Source organism: Rutilus rutilus (genome assembly GCF_951802725.1).
Source record: "Rutilus rutilus genome assembly, chromosome: 5".
NCBI lineage: Eukaryota > Metazoa > Chordata > Actinopteri > Cypriniformes > Leuciscidae > Rutilus > Rutilus rutilus.
Genome location: NC_140213.1, coordinates 28,559,679 through 28,583,303, shown reverse-complemented (window position 1 = coordinate 28,583,303; position 23,625 = coordinate 28,559,679). Strand labels below are relative to the sequence as shown.

At 36.4% G+C, this 23,625-nt stretch overlaps 1 protein-coding gene across 1 annotated transcript in view; it reads right to left on the bottom strand.

Annotated features, from left to right (window-relative positions):
• The window catches only part of myo7aa (myosin VIIAa), a 42,886-nt gene that overhangs the window by 2,390 nt on the left and 16,871 nt on the right, over nt 1-23,625 (bottom strand). The window contains exons 17-45 of the mRNA XM_084410099.1: nt 23,244-23,336; nt 22,567-22,661; nt 22,155-22,239; nt 21,851-22,069; nt 21,447-21,764; nt 19,745-19,948; nt 18,481-18,657; nt 18,274-18,363; nt 17,169-17,296; nt 16,708-16,834; nt 15,828-15,947; nt 15,494-15,667; nt 11,408-11,635; nt 11,018-11,185; nt 9,071-9,188; nt 8,850-8,976; nt 8,603-8,772; nt 7,419-7,609; nt 7,136-7,260; nt 6,671-6,828; nt 5,774-5,927; nt 4,610-4,765; nt 3,600-3,705; nt 3,239-3,352; nt 2,955-3,042; nt 2,413-2,519; nt 2,121-2,306; nt 1,342-1,458; nt 1,094-1,177 (exon numbers count right to left, since the gene is read on the bottom strand). Coding sequence (XP_084266225.1) covers nt 1,094-1,177; nt 1,342-1,458; nt 2,121-2,306; nt 2,413-2,519; nt 2,955-3,042; nt 3,239-3,352; nt 3,600-3,705; nt 4,610-4,765; nt 5,774-5,927; nt 6,671-6,828; nt 7,136-7,260; nt 7,419-7,609; nt 8,603-8,772; nt 8,850-8,976; nt 9,071-9,188; nt 11,018-11,185; nt 11,408-11,635; nt 15,494-15,667; nt 15,828-15,947; nt 16,708-16,834; nt 17,169-17,296; nt 18,274-18,363; nt 18,481-18,657; nt 19,745-19,948; nt 21,447-21,764; nt 21,851-22,069; nt 22,155-22,239; nt 22,567-22,661; nt 23,244-23,336 — 4,227 coding nt within the window. The remainder of the gene's footprint in view (nt 1-1,093; nt 1,178-1,341; nt 1,459-2,120; nt 2,307-2,412; nt 2,520-2,954; nt 3,043-3,238; nt 3,353-3,599; nt 3,706-4,609; nt 4,766-5,773; nt 5,928-6,670; nt 6,829-7,135; nt 7,261-7,418; nt 7,610-8,602; nt 8,773-8,849; nt 8,977-9,070; nt 9,189-11,017; nt 11,186-11,407; nt 11,636-15,493; nt 15,668-15,827; nt 15,948-16,707; nt 16,835-17,168; nt 17,297-18,273; nt 18,364-18,480; nt 18,658-19,744; nt 19,949-21,446; nt 21,765-21,850; nt 22,070-22,154; nt 22,240-22,566; nt 22,662-23,243; nt 23,337-23,625) is intronic.

Sequence of the window (23,625 nt, the reverse complement as noted above, 5' to 3'; positions counted from 1 at the left end):
CTCTAGGCTTATGATATTTTACTTTGTTACAGAAGTTACCAGTGTGATTATCGAAAATGTCCTTTTCATGTATTCTCTAATGTCTGTATTTGATATCTGAAAGCAGTAACAGTGCTTGCTCATTTACCCCAGCTTCCAGAAATGAAATGGACTCGTTTTTTGTTTGAGAAATGTCTTCAACGTGTCAATGCATACATCTGCTTTTCTAGGGTACTCTGACAACTATAGTCATTGACGTGTATAGTTTAAGGGACCATTTCTCAGTTAAAGCCTTACTTTCCAGTTAGACTAAAGTGTCTTCTTCCTTGAGAGAAAGAACGTATTATCTTGATGTTTTGAGACGACTCTCCTGTTTATAGTTAGAGCCTGGCCAGATCCAACCTTGGAAAAGCTGTGTGTCGGTGTGTGTGTTAGTCTTCTTGGTTACAGGTTAAGGAAGCTCTGGCATTATTGGAGATTGACTGAGTTGTTGTTCTGGACATGCTGGTGCCCAGCAACCCAAATCTGCGACCTGGAAGGTCACGACGCCTAACTTCAGGGTCCGAGTGTCAGCTGCGTAATCGATGGAGATATGCTTCAGTCTATCTGTATATGTGTGGAAAATTACTAATGTTTATCTATTTCTTAGCCAATAAGAATCATTTAACCTGAAGCAATGACCTTGGTGAAGGGTATAACCGCTGTGATCTTTGTAACTGTAAGCGGGGCGGCCTACGAACTCCTGTGTGAGTCTTGAAGCTGACTTCTGCAGATGAAACTGCAAACTATCTTCAGTAAAAAATGTCTTTCATTTATTATAATTCTGATTCCGGGTCTTCATTCATCCTATCTGGTTCGGGGTTTTTGACTGTAAATCCCCTTACTATATATATATATATATATATATATATATATATATATATATGTATACACACAGTACTGTGCAAAAGTCTTAATATGTTAATATCCTAGTTAAATCATAAATAAATTCAATTTGTGATTTTATTTTTGAAAGCATTCTCACTTTACAGCATTTTAACACAAGTGCCAGTACTTTTCACAGTACTGTAGCTTTGCAGCACGTCAAAACAGCAAAAAGAGAAAGAAAACACACCTTGTTCTTGGGGTCGATAAGGCTGACTCCATATTTGTTGATGGCTATCAGCAGGATCTCGGGGAAGTGTGGCTCGGTGGTTTGCTGCAAATATATAAATATCAAAAGAGACTGATTGGTCCATCCAAAGAAAAAAAGACATTTTGAATGTTTTGAAAAAAGCACATGCTGAACACTGAGCTCCAAAAGCTCATAGCAAGTAGGAAAATGGCAGCTTTCCAAACCACAAGTTAATATAGCACAGTTACCTTCACTTCAAAAAAGGCTGAACCAAACGTGGGCCATTTGAAAATGAGCTTCAGAAACATCAGCTTGGCTTCCTCCCTTGATTTCCCAGCTTGTCTGTTGAAGAACGCCACAATCGACTGCAACATGAGAAGGAACAGATGAGGACAAGCCAATTGGATCACAAAAATGATGTACAGTCAAAGCAAAATGTATTCAGACACCTTCAACATTTCTCACATTCTCACAGTTTATTCGCTATAGTTTAGAAAATGGTAATAAAATATGACAAGAACTATCAAAGTTATCAAATCAGTTGATATTTCACTGGTTTTGGCCAACTGGTTAGACTGTCTCACAAATGAATTAGGTCGAATAGCTGTCCGCTGTTAAATTTAAGAACACAATTGGATAATACCAATTTAGGTCAACCAATTACCAAGCAATGCTTCATTTTGTTCCGTCTTTGGTGTAAAAAGGTTGCATTAGCAATTAAAGAAAAGTCACATAAGCAAAACATGGTCAGGTCAAAGTGTCTGAATAATTTTTGGTCCCAAATTTTAATCAATTTTACTGGTAGTCCACTGTATGAAGAATTTTTGGGTATAATATGTCAGTTTCCTTTATTTTGCTATCCTCACTTACATAAATGAGCTACAGTGTCCTGCACCCACTAGTAAAAAAAATATCACAAATGATATCTGAATCATTTTTGGTTTGACTGTATTGTATATTTTGTCAATCCAACGACAAGGATGTGTATTTAAAGGACGCACACAGCCATTGAAAGTGTGACACAAACCCTTTTCCAGTCGTCAGGCGAGAGCTGGCGAATCAGGTCTTGAGGAATCAGCTCCTTCAGCATCTTGGGAATACTGGGAAAGTTGGATTTGTCATCCTCAAATTTAACCCGGTAGATCAGTGCGCCAAGCTGGAAAACCTCTTCTCTGGAGCATTTGTGGTATCCACGGAGATACTTTGGAAGTTCCTTTACATGGGAAGTGTTATAAAGATAAGCTGATATATGTAATTCAGGCTTTTATTCCAGTGTCTGTGGTTTCATGATGTAGTATTTGGATGTTTATGAGGCTCACCTGATAATAATGGAAGATGGAGTCTGCGAAGGAGTCTTTGCCTGGAACTGTGGTCGTCCACAGCTTCTTCATGAAAAACACCTGGTAGGTCAATGAAGGCACTATACCTGAACATCAGAGGAAGAGCCGTTACGTTACAGTGTTAACTTACGGAGCATGCTTTCAAATTAATCAAAAGTGACAGTTAAGACACTTGCAATGTTGCAAATAAATGCTATTCTTTTTGGACTTTTTTTTTTAAATCACGGTTTACACAAAAATATGAAGCAGCACAACTGATTTCAACATTGATAATAATAAGAAATGTTTCTTGAGCAGTAAATCAGCATTAGAATGATTTCTGAAGGATCATGTGACTCTGAAGATTACATTTCAACATATTCATTAAGAGAACAGTATTTACTGTATTTTTGATCAAATAAATGCAGCCTTATTTTTATATGTTTTTGAAAGAAAAAAGCTCTTACCGACCCCGAGCATCCAAAAAAATTTGAATGTATTGTTTTGTTAGTGCACATGAGAGATGAACAGAGTAGAATTACCTTCTTTAGCGGGTCTTGCTTTCTTAATCCAGTCTGTCAAATGGCGGACAAAGTCAAAGAAGAAATCTCCCTCAGGTACACTTATCACCTATAATGCATAAAACCAGATCAAATAATATTATATTCATCTTGATAAGAATTGTATACTATTGTATTCCCATAACCTACCTAGTTAATGGTTAGAGTTGGTTAGGCATGAACGATTGTTCAAGGACAAAAGATTAAGGAACATGTGCTACATGAAATCCCACAGATGCTGTTCTTCCTCACAGTGTGATGTTTACCTTATCGGAGATCTTGACAAACAGACTGAAGCCTTCAGGTGATTTGAGCAGCAGTCTGGTGGAGATGTTCAGGCAGAAGTCTTTGGCCTTCGTGCTGGACTCCACTTCAAACGCCTGAAAACAGACAACGGGAACCTTCACAGTCTGTCTTTACCCATCCAAAGACCGTATCCAACACTTCCAAATGCATTTAAATGAATACGGGCTTTACAGGGTTAAAAGCAGAAATGTGAAGCTTTCATTTCTGACTTTAGCATTCATAAAAGATTCTCAGTATATCATTGTGACCTCTGAATCACTGTCAAAACAGCAAGATCCCAATATGTTTGATGAGTCATAAGCATATGAAAGCCTATCTCACCTCATCTGTGTCATCAGGGAAGTACACTTTATGAAAGATCTGTGTGGTCTTGTGCTGAATAGCCTCCACCTCGACCAGGTGAGGGGGATATTTTCGGGATCCGTTCCTGCACGCAAACAAACATACGGCGTCCACGATGAGTCATTCACACTATAAAACTCCTCAGACAGACGTCTCATATTCATCAGAACTAGAAAGCATCACTAATAAATAAGAAGGTAAAAGAGTAGCAAAACTCAAGAGCATGTAGATGTGAATTTGAGTCATTGTATTTTTGTGAATGGCATTTTATACATTTGTGACTACTTGTCTGCAGCTTCAAATTTAGAATGTCTGTGAGTGAAAATCTCAACATTTATTTAACTTCAGATTTGTATTTTACAGGTTTTGACATTGGAGCTGTGAGTGTAAATTTAAGCATACAAGTACGAACATTTATTGTAAAAGTTCTCAAATTCACATCTACGTGCTCTCGAGTTTTGCTACTCTTTTACTTTCATACCATTTCTTACTCTGGGGCTCAAAGAGTTTAAATAATTAACACATAATTATGGCTTCAAGTCGTAAATATGATCTTTCTGACATGACTTTAATGCACCATATGTCTGAGAGTTTATGTTGTCTTTACTTCTCCAAAAGCAGTGAAATATCACCAGCTGATCATGATAAGCAAGTTATATGAAGGAAGACAACAGCTGTAACCATTCTAAACTGTCAAAGAATAAAAAATATATATATATATATATATATAATAAGATAAATAAGCGGTCTTAGAAGTGCCCTTCTAAGCCAGTTCAACAAACCAGGCACACTACATTTACTGTTCTCTCTAACAGACAAAATGCCTCTGACATGGACTAAATTGTACGTTAAGAAGTCTTCGTGGTATATATGCTACTTCAGATATGACTATCTTTGCAATATAAATAGGCTCTAGATACAATATATGCATGCCTGTTTGTGCATGTACAGTACATGCAATTGTACGTAAGGTGAGGGAGTGTTGTCACCGTAAAGCTTTCTGCAGTCTCTGCATGCAGTCAGGAGCCAACGGGTGATGTTTCTTCGACTGTAGAAACCTCTGGACGTGTGGTAAGAGGACGTTACTGGGAGGAAAGAGACCGGCACACAGCCAAAGCAACTCCCAGCCCTTCTCCTCACTGTACCTACACAAACAGACAAAACATTGCATTTAAACAATCATGAATCGCAGCGAGCAGAACATACAATACTGTGCAAAAGATTGGGGTCATTAAGAAATTAAAACCTTCGCAAGGATGTATTAAATTGATCAAAAGTGAGAGTAAAGACTTTCATAATGTTACAAAAGATTTATATTTCAAATAAACACTGTTCATTTGAAAACTCTATATCTATCTAATCCTAAAATAAAATGTATCCACAAAAAATACCTGAAGCAGAACAAATGTTTTTAACATGGATAATAACAATAATTAGTGCTGGGCAACGATTAATCGCAGCCAGAATAAAAGTTTGTGTTTACATAATATATGTGTGTACTGTGTATAATTATTTTGTATTTGTATTTTGTAGTAGTCAACATTTGAAGTGGATCAAAACCTTTCATCAAAGTTATACATGAATTTTGAACAATACCCGTTCTTGTCTTAGGACAACTTTGATAAACTTTTTTGATCCACTTCAAACGTTGACTACTGTATAAATACTCACATATGCATGTATATATTTAAGAAATATTTGCATGTATATACTGTATATATATTTATATTATATATAAATATAAATATTTTATATATAAATAACACATTTTTCTTAAATATATACTTGCATGTGTGTGTATTTATATATACAAAATAATTATACACAGTACACACAAATCTATTATGTAAACAACCTTTTATTTTGGATGTGATTAATCGAGATTAATCGTTGCCAAGCACTAATAATAATAATAATAACAAATGTTTCTTGAGCAGCAAATCAGCATATAATAATAATTTCTGAAGAATCATGTGACACTGAAGACTGGAGTAATGATGCTGAAAATTCAGCTTTGCATCACAATAATAAATTACACTTTAAAATGTATTCAAATAGAAAACGGTCATTTTAAAACGGCTGAGCATTAGATACTTCTTTCAAAACAGTAGTGGTCATTGGAAGAAATCACAGCGTCTAAAGGAGGGACATACTTGACGTGATTGTCAGTCATTTGTTTGAGTATCTGGCAGAAGATCTCGTCTTTAAGAGGCTCCGCCTTCAGCGCACTCTCGAAGATCTGATCCGTGAGCTCGTTCACAGAACGTGTCCGCTTGGATGGATAATCACCCATATATTTCATTATAGGTGCAGGAGAGCAGGTCAAGGATGATTAACGTTCAGAAAGAAGATAATACCCATGAACGTATAGTGTTAAAGTCCCCCTGCAGTCAATAACTGTATCCATTAAAACTCATCTTTAATCACCAAAATGACATATTTAAATGTTTTTTTTCCTTGAAAAAAAATTCTTCATGTCTTAAAATAGCATGAATGTAACTCTACACGCTTGCCTCATTTAGTATACATGGTTCTGTGAATATGCAAATTAGCCCCGCCTCCACACACTCACAACAGCTCAGAGATCCACTCGGTGACGATCACACTTAAACGTGATTGGTTACGAGGTAGTTTGTGACATCAGAAACACCAGCGATTTCAAACCGCGGTTTTGAGACTGTCTTTGGTTCACTGCAGTTTTAAGGAGAAAATACTCAGCAATGTTATTGACTTGCATATTGCACATGATTTGTCTTAAAGCATATTAAAAACACCACATAGACATATAAACAACATTAAAAGCTGGATTTGCACCACCGCTGGACTTCAGGAATAAAACCAAATTACTCTCTAGCAAAAGAACATTTTTAATATTTAACGTTTAAAATAAATACAATATCAGGCAAAATGTTATATTTTAGCCTAAAATCAAAAGAAAATAATATGAAATTATATTTTGCATATAGAAAATAAAGCCTATTTCAAGGCCCAGGTCAGCCCAAAATATGAAGAACAAAAAAGTTTTCATGCATCCCGGGTCTGAAGGATATCAATGAAAGCCATGCAGGCCTCCTGGGAAAGCTCCTCATGGCCCACACACTTCTTCAGAAGGGCCTGCTTGATGGGTTCTCGAGTGCAGCTCCACAGTTTGTCCTTCCCGCGGTTCTTGGTGATCATCACTCTACTGAGAGTGTGTTTGGGAGGAGGCCTGGATGAGTGGAGAGGGTCCAGGGTCAATGAGGGTCATGTATACGTATTTGCATGAGTTAATTGTGTATATTCTTTGCTTTCTTTGTCAAATTAAATTGTATTTTCTTTAGAATAACCTGCAATGATGAATAGTGCACAATAAGACCAGGGACATTTATAAAGAAAGAAAATGGGGACAATTTTGTTTTGCCTTTAAAATCAAATAAAAAGTAAAGACTTCTAATAAGAGTCCATGAGTCCAACCATGTATTTTATTATTTAAAACAGCCAGAGACGATGTAGGGACAGAAGTGGTGTCTGTTCACCTGAAGTAGTCATATGAGAATTCCTCCAGAGTGTACGGCTTTATCCTCTCCTCCGACTCCGTTATAGGGACATGGGAAATCCGGATTGACTCCTGACGTTGGTCTGGTGTCATGGTAACCAAAGCCTGAGCCGTAAAGTCACAGAGAGTGCACAAGAGAGAGAGAAAGAACACAAGACAGGGACAGAGAAAGGGAGAAGGTTTAAGTAGAGACATGAATCATACAAGACTAAAATGATAAATATGCAACGACCTTTGAACATAATATTTTAAAAAATCAGTACCACGATTTCAGGTGCAGGTCTAACGACTGTGGGCAGCACATAAACACAGTCGGCAGGGAAATCTCCTTTCTGTTTGGTTCTGTCGTTGATCCCGTGGGCCCAGCCTGACGTCATGACCTGCTCGCCCGAGTCCTGGTCCAGCAGAATGAGGTCACCTTTTAGGAAGCTCAGGAACGTCGAATCATCGCCAGCTGATCAGGATGAATGAGTTACATGAAGGAAGAGAATGACTGTAAGTGATGCTAAAGAAATGTAAATCAGAAATAAAATAAAATAAAGTAAAATAAATAAAAAACTAAATAAAAATAAAATTATGTATTGTGACCAGAAAGGTTTATTTATTATTTTATAATATATTACAAAATATAATTATTATTTAATATAGAGAACGAGATATTTTTCCTCATTAATGTGCTTAATTGTCATGATTTTTCTTTTTTTTTTTACACAAACACAAAAAATCTTCATGTTCCTAAAACAGGTTTTATTTTCTTTATGCATAAAAAAAATTCATATTTTCTTGGTAACATTTTACAACAACGTCTCATTTGTTAATATTAGTCAATGTATTAACTAATATGAACTAACAAGTCAAGTCAAGTCACCTTTATTTATATAGCGCTTTTTACAGATTGTATCAAAGCAGCTTCACAGTGATAACATGAAAATAAAGTTTGTTTCTAGAAGAAAATTGCGTCATCGTCCACCTTAAGTAAGGCAGATCAATAATATTGTTGAATATTAAATGTCCCCAACTAAGCAAGCCAAAAGCCATTTACAACATTTATTATTTTTTGTTAATGTTAGTTAATAACACCAGGTTAGTAGCTGTGAACTATTATTAACAAATACAACTTTCTATTTTAAAAATGTAGTAGTAAATCTTGAAATTAACATTGACTGATGTAGTATGTAGAAGTATTGTCAATTGTTAGTTCTAGTTAACTAATGTAAAAAAAAAAAAAAAAAATTCTTTTGATTTTAGGATGAAATAAACAATTATATATATTTTTCTTCCCAGGCCCTAAAATAGGCTTCTTTACGCAAAATATAATTTCAAAAAAAAATTCTATTGATTTTTGTCTGAAATTTAATCTGGACATGTATTTTAAAGATTTATTTGTTTAAATGAAAGAAAAAAAGTGTAAAAGTCCATTGATACGATGTGTTTGTGCTTCTTTAACCTGGACTGGGGTTGTCCTGTAAGGCCACAACAAACTTGGATCTCTTCCTGAGACCCTCTAGGAAGGTGACCACCAGGTCCCGGATGTCCTCTGCATTATTAGAGGTGAATGTGTACTCCTCTGCTTTGATGGTGGCTAACGTGAAGCTCTGGGCCTGAAGCTTCCCCCCTCTGGAAAACACAGAGGCTTTTATCTTCAAAGCTCAAATCATATCAAACCTCCAAACTAGTCTCTGTGAAACCCATACCTGCTGCTGGACACACCGGTGATCTCTGGGAAAGAAAGCTCCAAAAGAACCTGCTCTTGCTCGTCCACAAAGTAAACGCCTGTCCAGTTTACAGCCACTATCACGTCATTCTTGGGTAGGCTAGGACCTTCAAACAGATTCAATATATCAAACCCATCTGTAAACATGCAGAACAAAACACAAGAACCTTATTAATGTGACATAAATTGTGCAAGAAATACCTGAGAATTTAAAGGCCTCGTAGAATCTTGAGAATAACAAAGGCCACTTATAACGAGCAAAATCCACGACTTCCTCCTTCACTTTCTGAGGGTCCACCCTCTTCTGAGTGTAGATTCCCTACACACACAACACAATGTGTTACTAACAACGCTAACATTTTACAAACTAACTGACAATGCGCAATACATTTGTTACAGTTTTTATTCATCTTTAAAATTCATTGTTAGTTCATGTTAGCTGAGGATCATTAAATAATATTAACAGACATAAATGTAGATTTTAATAATGTATTAGTAAATGTTGAAATGTATTTTTCATTGTTAGTTCTCGTAAACTAATATAGTTAAGGTGATTCCCCTAAAAACTTCTTTGATTGTAGTGTGACAATTCAAATACTGAGTCATACTGATGACTGAGTTCAAAATGGCATCCTACCTACTACTTTTGAAGGAAAGAAGTATGCAGTGTGTATACTGTGCATGGGGTTTACTTACTATTTGCATTAAATACTGCAAAAATGTGCAGAATTCAACCGAAGTACACTGTGAGATACTGTATCCCACAATGCAATGTGCTGCAATGACTTTCCATTTCCAATGTGACGAATGAACCGACAGTAATATCAGCAGCAGTATTTTATAACACTGAAAGGGTTTTTCTTGACTCATTTGACCGAACTGCCAAAAGTTAAGACAAAACATTGCTAGTCTAACAAAAACATGTCTAAGACACATTTTATCCCCCCAATTTTTTTTTTTTACGATTTTAGCATTTTTATCATATGCGCTATTTTATACAGACAATGAGATTTTTTTCTCTCAAATGTAATCAATTTTCTTGAAAAATAATGATACAAATATAGAAAATCTTAATGATCCTAAAATAGACGTTTCTTAATGCAAAACATAATTTCTTTTTTTTTTCTAAAATATGGCCTGGGCCCTAAAATAGGCTTTCATTTCTTTACACAAAAATTTATGTTTCTTTACATTTTTAAGCCTTTTTAAGATTTCTGTTTTAAAGCCTATTCGTGACAACTAATTGAATTCTCATTCTCTTCATTTTATACTATATATATATATATATATATATAATTTTTTTAAACATTTTTATGTTTTGGGTGAAATATGACCTGGAGATGTTCTTGACAAGTATTGTGAGATTTTCTCGACTGGACACCACTTGCTGAATGCAATTAGTGAAATCATGTGGCACAATATAGCACATTACTCTTTAAAACATTTATCATGTCATACTACATGCTATTTAAAAAAAAATAGCAGGTAGCATACACTACTGAATATACAACACAGTATGCAGTAGACTAGTCTTCCATTCCAAATATCACATCTAAGGCCTGTTCACACCAAGAATGATAACTAAAAAATGCTAAAGCTCTTTACAGCAGGATGAATTCTGATTGGCTGCCAATGTTTTATCATTCATCGGCTGGAAAAAAATCATTGTTTAAGTGATTCTAACTATATTGTTTCTCTGTCCCGTCATTGTTATAGTTGTGGTGTGGACTCTGATATTCTTTTTCATTCAGAGTGATTTTTACAACTATAACTTTATCAATATCGTCATAGCTATCATCCTTGGTGTGAATGGGCCTTAGAAGGATAGTTCACCCAAAATTGAAAATTCTGTCATCATTTACTCACCCTCAAGTTGTTCCAAACCTTCTGGACACAAAAGACGACATTTTGAAGAATATGGGTAACCAAAAATATGAAGAAAAAAAATACTATGGAACTCAGTGAGGTCCATCAACTGTCTGGTTACCAACATTCTTCAAAATATCTTCTTTTGTGTTCAGCAGAAGAAAGAAATTCATACAGGTTTGGAACAACTTGAGGGTGAGTAAATGATGACATAATATACATTTGTGGGTGAACTATCCCATTAAGTCCATTCATGTGACTGTTGAGATGAACTTTTGCAACCTTTTTGTGTGCAGCCATTATGAACTGAGCCCATCTCTCCACGGTTTTGGCCGAGCTGATCTCTCTGTCCGGGATGTAGGATGGAATAAGACTTAACAGGCGTTCCACAAGAATCTCAGAGCCGTAGTCCACGTAGTACTGTTGCGACGCCAGCTCCGCTAGATCCTCCTCCTCCCGGAAGAAACAAGATACAGAAAGAGTGCAAGAAAAATAGATGTGCGAAGACAAATAAAGATAATCAAAAGAGGAAAAGGAGAAACAGAAGAGTAGAAAAACACAGACAAAAAGCAAAAGCAAAAGATGCAGAGAAAGAGAATATTCCCTCCTTAGAAATATAGTGTGAATGATAACTCAATTTATTGGCTTGTTTTCTGCGTCTGATGTTCATACCCGATCACAGCGGTATTCGCCAAACTTGACGCCACGCACAATCTGCTGGTAGACAAGGTTTGTAGCGACGGCGTCCTCCGCTGGGTCGTGCCAGGGTGTGAATATCTCCTTTCTGAAGAACAACCTCCAGGGGGCGTTACGCTCCTGAGCGCCCTGCTCTTTAGCGTACTGCTCACACTGGGAAACAGCGTCCATCACGTGATCGTTACCGCTGCCCAGAGACGAAACCTGACACAAACAGAGTCCAAAAAAAGCTTAACCCTGTAAAGCCTGACAAATAAAATAACAGTCAGAATATACAGTGAGGAAAATAAGTATTTGAACACCCTGCTATTTTGCAAGTTCTCCCACTTAGAAATCATGGAGGGGTCTGAAATTGTCATCGTAGGTGCATGTCCACTGTGAGAGACATAATCTAAAAAAAAATCCAGAAATCACAATGTATGATTTTTTAACTATTTATTTGTATGATACAGCTGCAAATAAGTATTTGAACACCTGAGAAAATCAATGTTAATATTTGGTACAGTAGCCTTTGTTTGCAATTACAGAGGTCAAACGTTTCCTGTAGTTTTTCACCAGGTTTGCACACACTGCAGGAGGGATTTTGGCCCACTCCTCCACACAGATCTTCTCTAGCTCAGTCAGGTTTCTGGGCTGTCGCTGAGAAACACGGAGTTTGAGCTCCCTCCAAAGATTCTCTATTGGGTTTAGGTCTGGAGACTGGCTAGGCCACGCCAGAACCTTGATATGCTTCTTACAGAGCCACTCCTTGGTTATCCTGGCTGTGTGCTTCGGGTCATTGTCATGTTGGAAGACCCAGCCTCGACCCATCTTCAATGCTCTAACTGAGGGAAGGAGGTTGTTCCCCAAAATCTCGCAATACATGGCCCCGGTCATCCTCTCCTTAATACAGTGCAGTCGCCCTGTCCCATGTGCAGAAAAACACCCCCAAAGCATGATGCTACCACCCCCATGCTTCACAGTAGGGATGGTGTTCTTGGGATGGTACTCATCATTCTTCTTCCTCCAAACACGTTTAGTGGAATTATGACCAAAAAGTTCTATTTTGGTCTCATCTGACCACATGACTTTCTCCCATGACTCCTCTGGATCATCCAAATGGTCATTGGCAAACTTAAGACGGGCCTTGACATGTGCAGGTTTAAGCAGGGGAACCTTCCGTGCCATGCATGATTTCAAACCATGACGTCTTAGTGTATTACCAACAGTAACCTTGGAAACGGTGGTCCCAGCTCTTTTCAGGTCATTGACCAGCTCATCCCGTGTAGTTCTGGGCTGATTTCTCACCTTTCTTAGGATCATTGAGACCCCACGAGGTGAGATCTTGCATGGAGCCCCAGTCCGAGGGAGATTGACAGTCATGTTTAGCTTCTTCCATTTTCTAATGATTGCTCTAGGGGTGACCCCGAATAGTCGAAGATTCGATGCTTCGATAGGAGGAGCCTGATTCGACTACCGATCTCACGGTCGAATCTTCGCGGAGGTGTTATGAAACGAGGATCATTGCCACTTTGGCTATATGAGGGCGCTCAATGTCTGATTTCACATAGAACTAGCTTTTATGTCAATTCGTTAATATTCAGCCTATTATGATAATGCTGTATATACAAATGTGCAAAGAAAGAAGCTTTTAATAAATATTTTTTAACGTGCGTGAATAAATCCAAACACCCCGTGACAGATTTAAGTTTCACTTTCAAGCCGTGACCGACAGAGGAGCGTCTTCGCGGCAAGGATTTGAATCTTTAACAATGTCTGGGATAAGAAAATCTAAAGTGTGGATGTACACCATCAGAAAGGATATTCTCCAAGGCTGGATTTAGCATCAGGAAAACCATGATCGCACTTCTGCCGGCCAACGTTAACACGTTTCATGCATAGACTGGGTTTCACGTTAGAATGTATTTTATCCGCGCGCACAATTTGAAAAGACTCCAACGGACACAGACAGAGTGAAAGATTGGATTTGTTCTCTCGATCAGGTAGGGTACAAGTGATTTCAAAACTTTTCAGCCGGTATTAATTTGATTTTTGGATGCTGTGAACATTTTTAGCTAAAAAGACTGCCTCCAGTTTAGCATTTATTGTTTCTGCAGTTAAAAAGACAAAGTTGAAAATTCTGGCTACTATCGTTATTTTAATCATTTCTTTATTTTTATTTTATTTATTAATCTGTCAGGGTTATCTAATCTAACTATTTGTGGCTTGTGTTTTGAATATATGTTCCCCTGCACTTTAGGCATTTTGCACACATTTGCTCCTCATCTTGTGACTTGATTCTGATTTATTTCGTTTTGTATTTTTATTTATTAGAAAGGTATATTCTGTTCTAATTTAATTTTGTAAATTAATTGTTTATTTTTTCGGTGCATCGATGTTGTGCTGTAGGCTGGCCTGCTCGCACAGGTAATTTAGCCGATTTAATTTGATTTGCATGTGAAATGCAAATCCTGTCTGCAGTGTGGCCTTTCTGGAGTTATTTATGTTATTTCTTAGTTTTATTGATCCAAAATGTTTTTATACATTTTCTTCTATAGCTTTGTGTGATTTTCTGTACATCGCGGCTTTGAAACGTTAAAGCCCCGCCCCCATACACATGATTCGACTATTAGTCGACTATAGGCAAGACATGACGATTCTGATTCGACTATGAAAATCCATAGTCGGGGACAGCCCTAGATTGCTCCAACAGTGGACCTTTTTTCACCAAGCTGCTTGGCAATTTCCCCGTAGCCCTTTCCAGCCTTGTGGAGGTGTACAATTTTGTCTCTAGTGTCTTTGGACAGCTCTTTGGTCTTGGCCATGTTAGTAGTTGGATTCTTACTGATTGTATGGGGTGGACAGGTGTCTTTATGCAGCTAACGACCTCAAACAGGTGCATCTAATTTAGGATAATAAATGGAGTGGAGGTGGACATTTTAAAGGCAGACTAACAGGTCTTTGAGGGTCAGAATTCTAGCTGATCATCCCACATATGATCATATCAATATTCAGGCGTTCAAATACTTATTTGCAGCTGTATCATACAAATAAATAGTTAAAAAATCATATATTGTGATTTCTGGATTTTTTTTTTTTTAGATTATGTCTCTCACAGTGGACATGCACCTACAATGACAATTTAGACCCCTCCATGATTTCCAAGTGGGAGAACTTGCAAAATAGCAGGGTGTTCAAATACTTATTTTCCTCACTGTATATATGTTTATTGAAACTTTAAACAAAATATATGTAAAAAATGTAAAAAAAAGTTTTTTGGCTCATGTAGGCTAAATGGCTCATGTAGTATAAGAATATGGAGGAGAAAAACACCTGAATTTTATTAAGCGCAAAAAAAAACAACAAGCAATTTAGTGCAGATGCTGATATTTATATGGCCAAAAAGTAAGATTCTGATAGCTTGTAATATAAATCAGTGAGATCTTTCTAAAAGTATAGCAAGTACTTGCAAAAAATGCATATAAATATCAGCTGTCATTCTGTTTCTGCCAATAATATTCTTAGTAAAATATTTAAATGTTATATTTAAATATAAATATTTAAAATATTTAGTTTTATGATCAAACCTCTGTAGTTTTAAAACATACAATGCAATGCAATGATGATTACGGGATGAACAAATAAAGGTTCCTGATAGATTATATTTGATTCTCACATTTTAACACGATAAAAAAAAAAAAAAAAATGTATGGATAATCAATTAAACCTAAGTTGCTTCAGTCCAGTAAGTTTTCATCCTGAAATATTACTAGCAATATAAAAGTTATTCTTATGTTCTCTTTATAAAAATCAGTAAAGACACGTGAACCTTAAGGTGGACGTTTTTAGAATTACACTAAAAGGCCTTTTACTTGCTAATAAAAATATAAACTATCAATCAGACGACAGAAGGCATGAAGTAGATTGCGTGAAGCAGGTTTTCCACAAGATTTGGTCATGTTGATCATTTAGAAGCCTTAAAAATTTGCGTATCGAATATGATACAGTAGGTTTCATAGGGTTAAATTGAACAACAGAACACAATAACTGAACCAAAACGATGTTGGTTGTGAGTGAGTGTACCTTATCAAACAGAGCAATGTACAGCGAGAAGCCGAACCGATCCTGAAGGCTGATCTTGTCGGACAGTGCGTTGCAGAGCTCCATGGCTGTGGTCGCAGAGTCCGTCAAAAGTGTTTTTGTGGTTCCGTCCATAAACGTCACAGGTAGCATTATCGGCTTCTTTGATTTTGTGGCCTTGGATAAAATTGTGAAAAGAAGACATCATATGGACTGCTTTTATTGTGCCTGGAGTTTGACAGAGTCACTTGTCAGCTTTTGTTGCATGGAAAAAAGCAGCAGAACTATACTGGTTATTAATAGAGCAGATATCATCAGTAAAATCAGTTATTGATACCTGAAGCTCTAGCCAGGATGGTGGTTGTGTTCTTGTCCCGTTCACAAACGTTCTCCTCAGTCTCTCCTCGCAATAGGGAGCGTAACCCGGAGGACCCTCACTGATGAAGTTCCTCAGGTACTACAGGAAGACATAATGAACTTTCAATAATCATAATCATAATTGGTCAGAATTAACCACCGGAAACTCACTGGGGCGATTTACTGATTTGTTCCCTTGTTTTAAGTAAATTGTGCGCACAATATAATAATGTTGTTATACTAAATTGTTTTTTTTGGCTTTACATTTTTGTTTATTATTAAAAAATAATATTGATTACAATATACTAACGAGGCGTTGATTTTTAGTGTTGTAAGGCTTTGAGCAAGAACGAACCACAGAGATGTCTTCAGACCAAAGTGTAAGTAATTTAAAATGCTTATAATTTAGGCCAGACTCGATATACTTTACCTAACCTGAGAATAATAAATAATAAGGTTAATATACAGATATATATCTCAAATTATTTTTAATGTAGCTTAATGGAACTTTAGAGAGTGTCAGAAGCTGCTTTCACATTAAAATATCTTGGTTTCTGCAAACATATTGGCAAAGTCAAAGCACATGTACTGTACTTCTATAATACATTTTGACAGCAGTGAAATTTTTTAACCTTGAAAACTGTGCAATTTCCTGAGTATCTTATGGTCAAATAAATGTACCCATATATTAGTAAGTACCTAAATATTTACCAGAAATGATTAAAGTATTTGTCTGTGGTTGAAATATTACAGATGCTCCGATCACAGATAAAGCTACATGTAAGAAGAGGAAACGAGAAGAGAAGATAGTGTGAAGAGTGACAAAAGAAAAGAGTTTATAAATGAGCAGCATTTCTAACCTTCACAAACTTCTCGGATGGAGCGAAGCAGCCGACACACAGAGACATGAGGATCCAGCCGCGGGCGTGACTGCTTTTAGAGGGATTTTGGGTCAGCTGCTTACAGATCTGACAGTAGATCTCATCTCTGGAACAAACAGCAGGAAGAGGATTGTTTAGGGTTGTTTGGGTTGTTACACACACACACACACACTTGGTTTACATGTTTTATGAGGACTTTCCATAGACACTGAATTTTATGCTGTACATTACAAACTGTATATTCTATCCCCTTACACTAACACTACCCCTAAACCTACCCATCACACAGAACTTTCTGCATTTGTACATTTTACATTATGATTTATAAGCCATCAGATAAATATATAAATATTTGTGTGTGTGTGTGTGTACATATATATTTCTTTTTTTTGTGTGGGTGATTAAATGTATATTATATTTTTTCATATCCATTGCCTGACCTCAAGCCTGGGCGAAGGATGCCGTTGCCGATGATAAAGTGTAGCTTCTCCAGATTGGATGTGGGTCGGTCCTCCAGCATGCTGTTTCCATGGACTGTGTATTCACCATCATTCAGACGCTTCGTCACCTAGAGAAAAAAAAGAGGAAAATACTTTAAATCAGGATCAGGTTTGAAATGAACAAAATACATCAGATAAAGCACTGGAAATACAAAAGAGATTTGTTTAAAACAAATTTTTTTTTAATGCAATCCACCAAAATAGCCACAACAAAGACGGACATTTATTTGAATGAATGAATGAATGAAGCATTTATATAACAACTGTACACTCGTTTAATAGCTATAGTACAGTAGATGTCAAAGTTACTAAATCGATCAGTCTTCTTTAAAGTCAAGATGTTTTGTTTCTGAGGAAGCTGATTGGTTATTCTTTTTAAACTTTAATTTTATACAAATTACTAACAATGAGCTAAACATTCATTGACAATAGCAGTGGCCCGGCATGCATGATGGAGCAAAAGAAATGGAAGAAAACACAAAAAGCATGATGAGATGGTGTTACGGCCCTCTTTGGCTATTAAACGTCTAGGGAGTAAGAAGGGGAACATTAGGCCAGACAAGATAATAGTCACCATTAAACAGTGAAAATGTATAAGAGAAGCTGGAGACTTAAATAAAAGGTTCAGCAGGGGAATGGGTTCAAATTCCATACAGATCAGTTCATTTTCAATGCATCAAGATTCATAATAACAGGTGTCTACCTTTGTATAAAAATGTTGTGTGTCCATTTAAAGACAGATCTAAGCTTTTTTATCCAGTGACCCACTTTTGGTGGTTGTGGTTTCATCCAGTTAATTGTTATTTTTTGTGCAATTAATAGCCGATTGGTTCTTTCACATCTGGTTGGTGGAAGGAAAGTTCATGACACCTAATAACCTCCTTTTGCTGACAGGGGAATGAATATCTGCATAGAAGTAGCTCATACCTGTGAAATCACTGTCTTAAGAGGGTCACCGAGTTCAAAAACTAAAAGAGAGCTTGTGGAAAGAAAGGAATAAGGAGGTGAACCATGATAAAATCACCATGGTAACAGCATCACTCACCTCCTCTGTAATCTTCGACTTCTTCTTCAGGGTGAGCGACACCAGCTTGTGACGCACACTGCTCTTTTTGTGACTGTCAATGTGAGTGTTCTGTAAGAGATGGACGCATAAAGTGACTTATAAATCATGAAAACGTGCATTAATGTTGCCTCATTTATCCCAGTGTATTAGTAATCTTCTCCTTCACTCTTTCTTTGTCTCCAGTACCTCTCCTTCTCCCTGCAGAGCCTGCAGCTCTCTCTTGTAGGTTTTCTTGCCAAGCGTCTCGTAGATCTTGGTCATGACAGGAATCTTCTCGCTGCCGTCGCTGATGGCCGTGTGGTATTTGGGTTCTGGAAGGTCACCCATGAACCGGAGAATCGTGATCCACACGGCCAGAGCAGCCTGCAGGACGAGGAGTACACAAACATTTATATACGAACAATTAAATCTCATTCACATCATCTAATGATGTGATGAATTCACATCATCATTTACTAACAGTCACAAGTTAGTAAAAATATTCAATATTTAGACAATATTTATCATAAAACATTTAAATGTATATACGTTCTAATACTGAGTATACACATATATATGTACATATATATGTACACTGTGTATATATATATATAAAACATTTATATTTATTAAAAGTGTATTTATGTAAACATGTTTGTATACATATTTAAAAAAATATATATATTATATAATTGTATATAATTGGTATGTCATTTAATATATACTACAGTACATGTAAATATTTTAAATATATTATATATTTAAATATTCAGTATTTTACTATTTATATTTTATTTTGAAAATATTCATTAAAGGTTTCATTAGTTAACATTAGATAACATGAACTAAGAAAGAACAATACTTCTACAGCATTTATTAATCTTAGTTAATATTAATTTCAACATTTACTAATACATTACAAAAAAACTAACATGAACAAACAATGAACGACAGTATTTTTATAACATTAACAAAGATTAATAAATACTGTAACAAATGTATTGCTCATTGTTAGTTCATGTTAGTTAATGCATTAACTAATGTTAACAAATAGACAATGTGAATTGTTAGCGTTTTTATACATAGCTTTTCATATATATATATATATATATATATATATATATATATATATATAAATATATTATGTTCACATATATATTTTCACTTTTAAATACATTTATATTTATTAAAATATGTATTTTATATAAAATATACATTTACATTTGTTTTAAAAAAGCTATAAAGTTTTTAGATATAGTATTTATATACATGTATAGTATATTTATACAAATATTGAATAGATAGACAGACAGACAGATAGACAGATAGATCAATCCTATGTGAAGGATACATGCAATGTTTCTTTTAGAAATGCAGGCATCTTAGAAGACAGCATCATTACATAGACAACATAAGACAACTTTCTAACATCTAAAGTGCGTTTGAGTGTCATAAGTCAAAGGTCACATACCAGCTGATCTCCTTCGTCCTCGTGAAACAGTAACGGCTGTTTGAGCGGGCGGCGCACGTAAGTGTGAGTGGTCGTGCCCTGGAAATATGTGGCAGAGTACTTGGCAAATTTGTACTCCGACAAGTCTTCCACATCATCCTCTGGGAGAGGAAGAGCTTCATCCAGGTCTTCTTCCTCAAGCTCCCTGTGCGTTCGCTCCAGGTCCTGAGGAAAACACAATTACACCGGAGCTTAGTTAATCAACTCATTAATGAGGTGAGGGATCAGTTAATCAGCTGGTTAATTAGTTCAGCTTGTGTCTCTGGAAACAAAAGGTGTGATGGGCTGCGGCTGGATTTAACCAGTCGGAGAGATTTGCTGCTAGCAGTCGGGGAGGACATGAAAACAGAGATGTGAAGTTGGACACTTTCTGGTTCCCGTAGTGACGCTCACATGGTGTTTGCCTACTTTACTGCAGATTAAGTAGATTAGCTGCAATATTTGTCAAATACACAGATGTTTCAGGTGTTTTCATGTAAACACTTTTCATGTAATACTTTATGTACTGCTTAGTACAGCACCTGCACATACACGAATAAAGGGTAACACTTCACAATAAGGTTCATACATGAACTAACCACAAGCAATACATTTGTTACTGTATTTGTTAATCTTTGATAACATTAGTTAATAAAAATACAGCTCTTTATTGTTTGTTCATCTTAGTTCACAGTGCATTAACTAATGTTAACAAGATTTTAATATAGTATTACTAAATGTTTAAATTAACATGAACAAAGATTATTATTACTAATGTAGTTAACTAATGTACCTTATTGTAAAGTGTTACCGAATAAAGTTGAACATAAGCCTATATGCTATTTAAATACCAATAAAGTGGAGTCTATACTTCTTATCACATTTATTTTGATAAACATGGCATAAAATAACATTAACTTTACAATAAGGTTTATTTTAACATTAGTAAATGTATTAACTAACATGAACTAACCACCAGCAATACATTTGTTACTGTTTTTCAATCTTTGTTAACGATAGTTAATAGAAATACAGTTGTTCATGTTAGCTCACAGTGCATTAACTAATGTTAACAAATACAACTTTTGATTTTAATAATGTATTAGTAAATGTTGAAATTAACATTAAAAAAGATGAATATATTATGCTGTTAAAGTGCAGTTCATTATTAGTTCATGTTAACTAATCTAGTTAACTAATGAAACCTTATTGTAAAGTGTTACCACGCTGATATTACAAAATTATAAAAATATGGATTTATGAGCACCAGTGGAAATTATGCGAGTTTTAAGAAAAATATCTACCAAAGAGGAGGAAAAAAATAAGCGTACATTTTGCTTGTTTTAAGCAAAAACTTTTTCATTTTGATACAGTACATTTTCCAGAAAACCAATCCTTAATATTTTATTTCAATCTTATCTTATTTGCTTCTCAAGTAAATGTATCTTGATTTAAGAATGTTTAGATATTTGTACTGAAAAACAAGACAAAAATACTGAATAAGAAATGAATCTTTTGCAGTGTGCGAAGAATGTGCCAGCCAACTGCTCTCGAATTGCTCTCGAGGTACTGCGATGGCGAGCAAAATGACTAACTGGCATGCACTGCTTCAAGTAGACGCAGGGCCGCATGAAGTCAAACACACCTAGTTTAGATTGTAAAAGCGACAGATCCACATCCTCACCTCAAACCCAGCAGGCGCTTGACCCTCCTGACCAGGGAACGAGTTTGTGGTTCCCAAAAAGCCAAACATCTTGTCCACCATATCAGAGTCATTGACCGGCTCATGTCGTGCTTTCTCCATCTGGTCCAACATTTCCTTTTTCCTCCGCGCCTCCTCTCGGTCCTTCTTCTCGCGCTCGGCATCCTCTCGCGCCAGCAGTGCCAATCGTTCCTGGTGCTTCTTTTCGGCTTCTTCTTTGGCCTTCCTGGCACTCATCTGGTTCCTAAACTTCTGCTCCTCAGCCAATCGCATCTTCTCCGCTTCCAAACGCCGCCGGTACTGAGATGGATGGAAAAACAGTGATGCGTTTTCTATATCGTAAAAAACGTATATCGTTATCTACAAATATATCCTGTCTTACTCACCTCTCCTTTGAGTCTTTTGTAGAGTCGGCGGGCGATCATTCCCCTCGTATACGCCTGGATGGTGATGACGGCCCAAAGACGGTGTCGAAACGCCCGGCGCACCAGGTATCCTCTGCAGCGGCCCTCAAAAAGGATAATTCTCTGTCGCGTAACATGGTACGTCTGGTAGAGTTTGCGAGATCGATACAATGCCTGCAGACGTGAGAAACCACCGCGCATCTACCAGACAGGAAATGAGTGTTAAGATACTGGAGGGACACAATTGCACATAGTCGTACAGTATATGAGAATGTTTGAGACCAACCGCTGAGTAGTTCTTCCGGCAGTTATAACCCCTCCATGTTTTCTGGATCAACATGGCTGATTTCTTCAACTTTAAGAAGTTGGATCTGTGGGAAAGATGACAATGTTTTTTTATTCTGTTTGAAGCACATTTCAGCACAAAAAACTGAAATGCTTGTATTGAAATATTTTATTTCAGTGCATAAATGTAAGTATTTTTATTTAAAGGTATATATTTTGCACATTTTACAGCAATCAAGGCAGCAGGAATTCATCAAATGATGACCAGATGATGTTTCTGTGGTGTGTTTGTGCCGTTATCTGATTTGCATAAGTGTATCAAACAACACAGACAACAAATGGGTGTAATTCATTTTGAGCATATTCCCCCAGAGTTCTTGCAACACAAACTAAACATCAGCAGTCATTCGTACCTGTCCTTGAATCCTCTGACAACTTTCTGAATGAGAATGACCTTATCAGTTATGGCCTTGTCTCTCTCGATTTCCAGCAGCATGTCATGGTGGTCCTGACAAAGGTAGAGAAGTATTTAAAGGACACAATAACTAACTATAAACTTAAACACGCTCCTGTGATGTTCCATTGATCACCAGATCATTCAATAAGGCTCATATTGATCTGTATCTGTGCTGATCCTGCTGGTGTCGTTACTTCCTGTCAACGTGTATTGACACTGCCCTCTCTTCCTTCCTGCTGAGTTGGATTTCCTGTTTTAGAGAACTGGAAGGTGTGATAAAACCTAATCCCTGGAAAACTCATCCTGGCAGTTTAGTAATGGACAAGCTAGTTCCTGATCTTTGACCTCTGGCTGAGGGCAGCGTTTCCGGCAGCAGAAAAACACACACGGATATTGAGGTCGATACTGTCTAAGTTTGACACGACTGCATAAAATCCCCTGACATCCCCTGTTTTTTTAACAGCCACAACAATGAGCTTATTTTTCCATGACCTAAGTAAAGAATCATATTTTTTATTTATTATTTAAATATTGCCTTCTGTTATTGATTGTGAAGAGCATTTCACAAATGGTGTCTTGTTTTTATAAGTAGCTGGTAGTTCTATAATAAGATATTAGTTCTGCTTTAAGTACCTTCAGGAATATCTTTGTTTTTCCCATCTGCCAATCATCATCACGGCCCAATATGGCTTCAGCGATACGCTGACAGGTTCCTCTTAGGTCCTCCTAAAGGAAAAAAGGTGAACACCAAGATAAATTGATATATTTTAGTATTTAGACACAGTAGTGTTTGTGTGTGTTTATATATATATAGGCGTCACACTGCAGTATTGAAAAAAAAATGGCACATTCATTATTAATACATTTAATTAATAGTAGGACTTAGACTTTAAAGAAAGTGTAACATTTTATGTTTTTACTTTTCCTTTTTTTCAAGATTAAAAAATGTATGACCTTTTTGTTTGAGAACAGTAAAATAAAAAAAAATGTTATGCCCACTTTCCATTAACCAACA